Source organism: Onychostruthus taczanowskii, unplaced genomic scaffold, assembly GCF_017590055.1.
Source record: "Onychostruthus taczanowskii isolate IOZ18803 unplaced genomic scaffold, ASM1759005v1 scaffold215, whole genome shotgun sequence".
Lineage (NCBI taxonomy): Eukaryota > Metazoa > Chordata > Aves > Passeriformes > Passeridae > Onychostruthus > Onychostruthus taczanowskii.
The window spans coordinates 10,383-17,290 of NW_024499407.1; the positions used below are offsets into that span (position 1 = coordinate 10,383).

At 54.1% G+C, this 6,908-nt stretch overlaps 1 protein-coding gene across 1 annotated transcript; it reads right to left on the reverse strand.

The window, feature by feature from the left end:
* Nucleotides 1–790: 790 nt before the first annotated feature.
* Nucleotides 791–6,116, reverse strand: LOC121335963 (zinc finger CCHC domain-containing protein 7-like). The gene is made up of 4 exons (XM_041404572.1): nt 5,974–6,116; nt 5,621–5,654; nt 3,235–3,345; nt 791–1,506 (listed from the first exon to the last, which is right to left on the reverse strand). Exons 3-4 carry the CDS (start codon nt 3,242–3,244, stop codon nt 791–793), a joined length of 726 nt encoding a protein of 241 aa, XP_041260506.1. The 5' UTR covers nt 3,245–3,345; nt 5,621–5,654; nt 5,974–6,116.
* Between the last annotated feature and the right edge of the window lie 792 nt (nt 6,117–6,908).

A 6,908-nucleotide genomic window follows, 5' to 3' on the forward strand; every position in this document is an offset into this window, starting at 1 on the left:
AAAGCAGAAGGTGAAGCCTATTCCTCGGCTCCTCCCTGTCAAACAGTGCAGCAGCATGTGAACTGTTTATAGACACTCAGACAAAAAACTCCACTGAAGCCAGCCTGCAGACCTGTGGCTGATCACCCACAGTCTGCAGCTGCTGGTGACACTGCATGTCACACACAGTGCTTACCACAGACACCTGCTGAAACTCCGTGGCACTGACCACCACCTGGATGGACCTTCTGGCTGTAATGGGGAGGAATGTTTATCAAAACACCAGAATGGCAGACTTCAGTGCCTGGGGAGAAACCTCTCCGAATTCAGGGCAGAATTCACATGAGAAAAGTCAGCCAACTGCAGATGAACAGCCCAAACTGTCAAGAGTGCAGAGGGGGCAGTCACCTGCTGAATTCAGGCAGGGGAAATGCTCAGGTCTCCCCTCTGCCCCTTGCTTCCTTCCTGCTACAGCTCATCCCTGTCCTGAGCTGAAAGGTCTCTGGTCTGGCACACAGCAACCTCTTATACCCTCTCAAAACCACAAAATACATGGCAAGGTTGAAAAGTTCACAGTATAAATCACTCTGATATTCCTTCTGAATTTCTACCAGGAAAAATGCTGTTTTTCCTTCCACATGCCACGCTGCTGAAACAAAGGTATTGAAATGGAACAAATAACGACCATTTCATTTGCCACAGCTTTGCCAGGAACTCGCTTGCTTTCTGTTCATCTTTCAAGTACTGACACCGGCGTCACTGCAGACAAATTGCTGTCCCCACACCAGAACAAACACGGCAATAAGAAGCACTAACCTTTCCTGACAGGAGTGGCACAGCCCTCGAGGTTCAGCATGATGTCTCCATCCCTGTCATCAGCACCAGCTCCCAGGAGCATCCAGCTCTCGATGTCATCACTGTCAGAGACCAAGCTCTCCTCCTCCGAGCTGCTGCCTATCACCAGCACATCCTGGGGGGCCTGAGGTCCAGCAGCAAGGACTGGGGCAGGCCTGCCACTGCTGCTGCCTCTCGGCCTTGGTGTGCCCACAGCAGACCCAGGGGGACACAGGGCATCACGTCCCGCAGCTCTGGTGTGCTTTGGTGTGGAGGAGACCGGCTGGGTGTGCGCTTTCCCTTGAGCTGAAGGGCATCTTGATCTCTTTGCCTTGCTTTTGTAGATGCTGTCTTCATCTGGGGTGTCAGACAGGACGATGACCTCGGGCTCCTCTGTGAGCTGAGTACCACCATCAGTGAGCTCACTGAGGTTCTCATCTTCATCCTCTTTCTCAGTTAGACCTGAGCTTTGACCCACGGCTTCTCCAGCATCAGCTTCTTCATCCCTTTCCAGTGTGCTGATTTCTCCAAGATCCTGGGAGTAGTGGATCTGGCTGTAGAGATGAAACTCCACCTCACTATCAACACTCTGCTCACTGGATGACTCCTCAGGATAAAGTTCATCTTCATACACTTCAGCATTCTCAGGATCATCATACCCAGTAAATATTCTGGAAAGCAAGGAGTCTGAGTCTACAAAAAAAAAAAAAAAAAAATCAAACAGTAACATCAGAATGGTCATATATCCAAAATAAGCCTTCAACTGATACCTTTGGTCTTCTTGAAATTGCTCGGGTGAGTCTGAGAGGAGAGTCTGAGGTGAGTCAGGAGAGCAGAGCTCTGCACACAGACCATCAAACTGAGCAGGTTCAATAGCCACCCGTGCTCCAATGTGGAACAGCAAAAGCTACTGAAGGATGCATTTGCATCAACCATCACTACTACTTCAGCTGGACTGCTGTGGCCTCTGAAAGGGGCATTACTGAGCTCTCCCCTGCCACCCCAGGGAGGCCACCTGCTGCTCACAGCCCACACCCAGTGTGCTGTGCACTCCTGGGCCCTCCAGGCTGGAGTGAGTGCACAAGGAGCCACTAAAGCCACTGAGGGATTGGAACACCTGTCCTCAAAGGTCAGGCTGGGACTGCTGCTGCACAGGGAGGGGAAGCTCAGAAGGATTTACCCAGGCTTTGTCCAGGCTCACAAACACCCAACGGGGCAACGGGAATAAACAAGACAGAACGACCACAGCACCGCCCAGCAAGAACTGGAAAGGAAATGGACACAAAATAACAAAATACGGGGAATTTCACTTAAATGTAACTCTGTTGCCCACAAAGGCTGCTGAGCCTCCATTCTTGAGGACCTCCAAACCTCAGCTAGGCACAGCCCTGAGCTCCAGGTCCCTCCGCTTTAAAGCAGGGCTGAAATTGCCCGAGGCTCCTTCCCACCTCAGCCCAGGGGTGAGTGAGTCCAGAGCTCACAGCCTGCTCCCCTGCCAGACTGGGATTTTACATCTGGATATTCAGGGATGTTCTAAAGTCACCCTGCCTCCTTGAGAGACGACCTTACTTTGTGTTATGACCACATGAAGCACGGAGCATAGGACACGGGACGCTCCCTCTAAAAGTCTGTCTGTGTTTCTGCATTACAGCTGCTCCCATGGAAGTCATCCAGCTTTTTCTAGACATGAAAACTGCCAGATGAAGTTCAGCTTTTTGGCTGGTGAGGAAGAGTTGCATGGGACTGTTTAAACCCACTTAGCTGGACACACATACAGAAGTTCAGGTTTGTGAGCTGTGTACAGATGTAGCTTGTGTGACAATGGCATTTGAAGAACCCAAAGGTTCCTCTCTGCTCTTACCCAGGTTCCTAAGCAAACATAACACCTGATCTGCTAAATATGTGAAAGAACAAGGCGGGAAGTAGAGACAATAAACCTACTTTACACCACTACCTACTTTAGATGCTGTAGAAAGGAAGGAAAATGCAAAGGCACCAGAATGGCTGTAGCTAGAAAAACATGTAACAGACCAAATGAAGGTCCCAAACTTCAACATTTTTGTCAACTTCACAGGGGGTCCCTGTTTCAAACAGGTTGGAGCCTGTTCCCACCCACACAGGGAGAACAGAGCTCCAATCAAGCACATTCACAATATTAACATGTGGCTATGAGGTGTGAGAAGAGGCCTTCAGCAATGTAGGAAAGTAACACATCCTCCTGCAGATGTTTTTAGTGAGCTCCAAAACAGAACCCAAGTACTCCTCCCTGCCCTTCTGTCCCCAGGGGACAGTCACACACAGTAAGCAGTGACCAGTGCTAAAAACTGAGCAACACTGGTGTCTCCCAAGCATCCAGGGAGCTGACTCATGGACACTTCACAGGGCAGGCAGCAGCACAAACAGGCAGCAATATGCACTCACTTTGATCCATGCTTCTCACAAGGTCAAAGCACAGCTCCTCCTCCTCCCAGGTCCACTCGTGGCTGGGATAACCAAGGGCTCCTCTTCCTGCTCAGGATGCACACCAGGCCACTGGGAAAGAAGAAACATCCAACATCAGCACCACAACAGAGCCTGAGCACCTGCTGCCCACCATGCTCACCCTCACAGCCATGCCCTTCCTCCCAGGAAAGGGAAACAGCCATGTCAGGAATCCCACACCACAGCACACACACAGCCTCAAGGACAGGGAAGAGAAGCTCAACAAACTCTGGCTGTTTTCCAGACTGTCAAACTGAAGCAGTCTCACAGAGGTAACTCAGAGAAAGACCTGACTGCAACTTCAGGTTTCCTTTTGCCAGTGAAAAGTTTAGACTATGGGCAAACACTCCTTTCCATAGAACCACAGCAGGGTTTTGGCTGGAAGGGATCCCCAGGGCCCCTGTTCCCTCAGCTGTGCTCACCTCCAAGTGCCACACCTACCCTGCTTCCAGCTGGGCTATCAGAAAGACACTCCTCACCTCTGAGTCTGCAGAGCACATTACAAATATTGGTCCTGCAGAGACTACCTGATCTGACAGGCTGCAGGGAGCAACAGCTCACTCACACATCCTACTTTGGAACTAGATTACCCTACCTTAATTAAAAAAAACCCCAAACTTCAAACCCTTGGCAACAGGAGAACCCATCCCTCCATGGAGAGGAGCTGCACTCCCAGCTGAAGCCAAGCACACCTTCCTCAGAAGCACCTGACTGCCTCTCAGGTACCCCCAAAGTAAGGACCACCTTCAAGTCCAAGTACAGGGCTACCAATGCTGACATTAAAAAATCTCAGACATCTATCTGAGCTCCTTCTAACCATTAACAAAACTGCAAATGGCTGCAGTTGGCATCGACAGGGATAACTTTCAAAAACTGCCTGCCAGCATTTTTCACCTGGGCCACAAGAAACCTGACATCCCCCAGGTGATGCAGGAGTGGCAGCAGCACCAGGCAGACAAAGGGGAGGTGCCACTGGGAACTCAAAGCAGGGAGGAAGAGCAAGGCCAACAAACAATTAACAAACAAGTTAATTAGACACCTCAGCCACAATCCCAAGCAGGTTTGGGATGCTCAGGGCTCCCCCACTGGCAGAAGGGACTCTGGGCATCCTTCCCATGCCATTCCTGCTCACCTGCCTCACTCTCCCTGCCAACCCCTCCTTCCCACTGCTGAACTCCAGCCCTTCTGCTGCTCCTGCTCTCCCAGCTTCCAGAGCTCCTCCTGCTCATCTCCAAACACTGAGAGCTCTTAAAAACCTCTGAACACAAACCAAAGCACAGAGACCTTCTTCCATTGCACAGACAAGTGCACTGTTCCCATCACACACCATCAGCAAGCCCCAAACCTTTCCTTATTTATCTCATTCTCACAGCCAAATCTAACCCTTTTGGATAACTGCTGCACTGAGAACAAACATGCTCTCTACTGCCCTGGAAGGCAAAACACACCCTGCTGTCAGGCTGTTACAGACTGCAACAACAAAATGGGACAGAAAAAAGGGGAAAGAAAGATTTTCTTTCAGGAAAATCACCATGCTGTCCACCTAAACACGGGGTCAGATACCAGGACAGCAGGAGCAGCTTTAAATTGAGTTCCATTTGTGACACAGACTGCCTGCTGCTTCAGACTGCTGAGACACTGCAAGGGCACAGACAGTATGAAACTGGCCATTTAACCCCAGAGCATGTGAATGAAACCTTTCAGCTCAGCTGCTGTAGCTGCTTTTGCACCCTGCATTGCCTGGATGAGAAAATCATCACCACGAAGCTCATGACTGCAAAGAAAACCCCATCTGGGAAGATATGAAAACATCAAACCTAAACGTCTGTACAAAAACCTACCCAAAGATACATTTATTAACAGAGGGCAGTGTCAGGAGACTGCTTTTCTTCCCCTGCTCTGTTTCTGCAGCTGGTGTGACTCCAGCCGGGCTGGGCCCCACGTGGTTCTCAGAGCCCTCACCTGCTGCCCAGGTGAGACTGCAGCTGCAGCCACCTGGGGCTGCCCGGCCTGCAGAGGAGAAGTGTCAGGGGGTGGGCTGGGAGCAGCCTCTGCCCTCATCTTCCACGACCTAACAGTGACTTTTGGCTAAATACTGAGATGCAAACCCTGTCCTCGTCCCATTTGCACTTTGAGGAGACACAACTGCTCTGGACTTTCTCTAAATGAGGTGCAAAGAGGTGCAGAGCTCTCTCTCTAAACGAGGTGCAAAGCTCTCTCTCTAAATGAGGTGCAAAGAGGTGCAGAGCTCTCTCTCTAAACGAGGTGCAAAGAGAGGAGCAAAGCTCTGCAGAAGAAGCCAGCACTTTTCTAACGGCAGCAATACCTTCAAGAGGGGAACGTCTCTTCCACACCCGAACCTGGAAAACAAGAGAACATTCCACGTTTACTCCCTGCCTTGCGGCAGACGCTTTCCTCCCACAGGCCCTTTCCGAACCCTGTTTTCCCGGGACGCCAGGGCAGGACGGCCCGGAGGGGCGCACACCGGGCACCGCCCGGGGCTCTCCGGGCCGCCGGGGCCGCCGGGCACGGGCTTGCTGCCCGAGGGCACCGGGGCACCGCAGCCGGAGGCCGGGCCAGGATCCCGGCCCGGGGGGAACAGGGCCGGGGCTGAGGGGAGCGGGATCCCGGCCGGGCTGCGAGGGGAGCCGGGTGCCGGTAGTCGCGGACGATACTCACTCACTGCCGACACCGGAGCCCAGTCGGTATCAGCACTCGGTACCGGGACGGACGGACTGAGTGGCTGCTGACCAGCCCACGGCCGGTGTCGGGGCTCCGTGCCGGGACCCGCCGGTGCCGGGGCTCCGTGCCGGCCGCGCCGGGACCCGCCGAACAGGAAATGGCCTTGGCCTGGCCCCGCCGTCCGGCCACGTGCTTCCGGCCCCGCCCCGCGCAGCCGAGGCCCCGCCCCGCTCCCCTCAGCCCCGGCCACGCCCCTCAGCCCCGGCCACGCCCCCAGGGCTTTGGGGAGAATTTACCGAAAATCGGTAAATCGGGGGTGGAGGTTTCCAGAGCCTCGCGTCCTGCCCGCTAGCACAGTCCTGTGAGAGGACCGCGCCTCCATGTGCGGAGCGGACAGCGTGAGCCGAGGAGAGACGGGCTGGGAAAGGGTCTGAAAGATCATCCAGGCCCTCGCCATGGAGGGGAGACTGGGACAGGGACAGGGACAGAGGGGCTGGGACAGGGAGAGGCACAGGGACTGGGACAGGGACTGGGATTGGGACTGGGACAGGGACACAGGGACTGGGACACAGGGACTGGGACTGAGACTGGGACAGGGACACAGAGACAGGCACAGGGACTGGGACTGGGACACAGGGACGGGGACAGGGACTGGGACTAGGACAGGGACAGGGACACAGGGGCTGGGACTGGGACTGGGACACTGGGACTGGGACAGGGACTGGAACAGGGGCTGGGACTGAGACTGGGACACGGAAAGGGACACAGGGGCTGGGACTGAGACTGGGACACGGAAAGGGACACAGGGGCTGGGACTGAGACTGGGACACGGAAAGGGACACAGGGGCTGGGACTGAGACTGGGACAGGGACACAGGGACGGGGACAGGGACTGGGACAGGGACACAGGGACGGGGACAGGGACTGGGACTA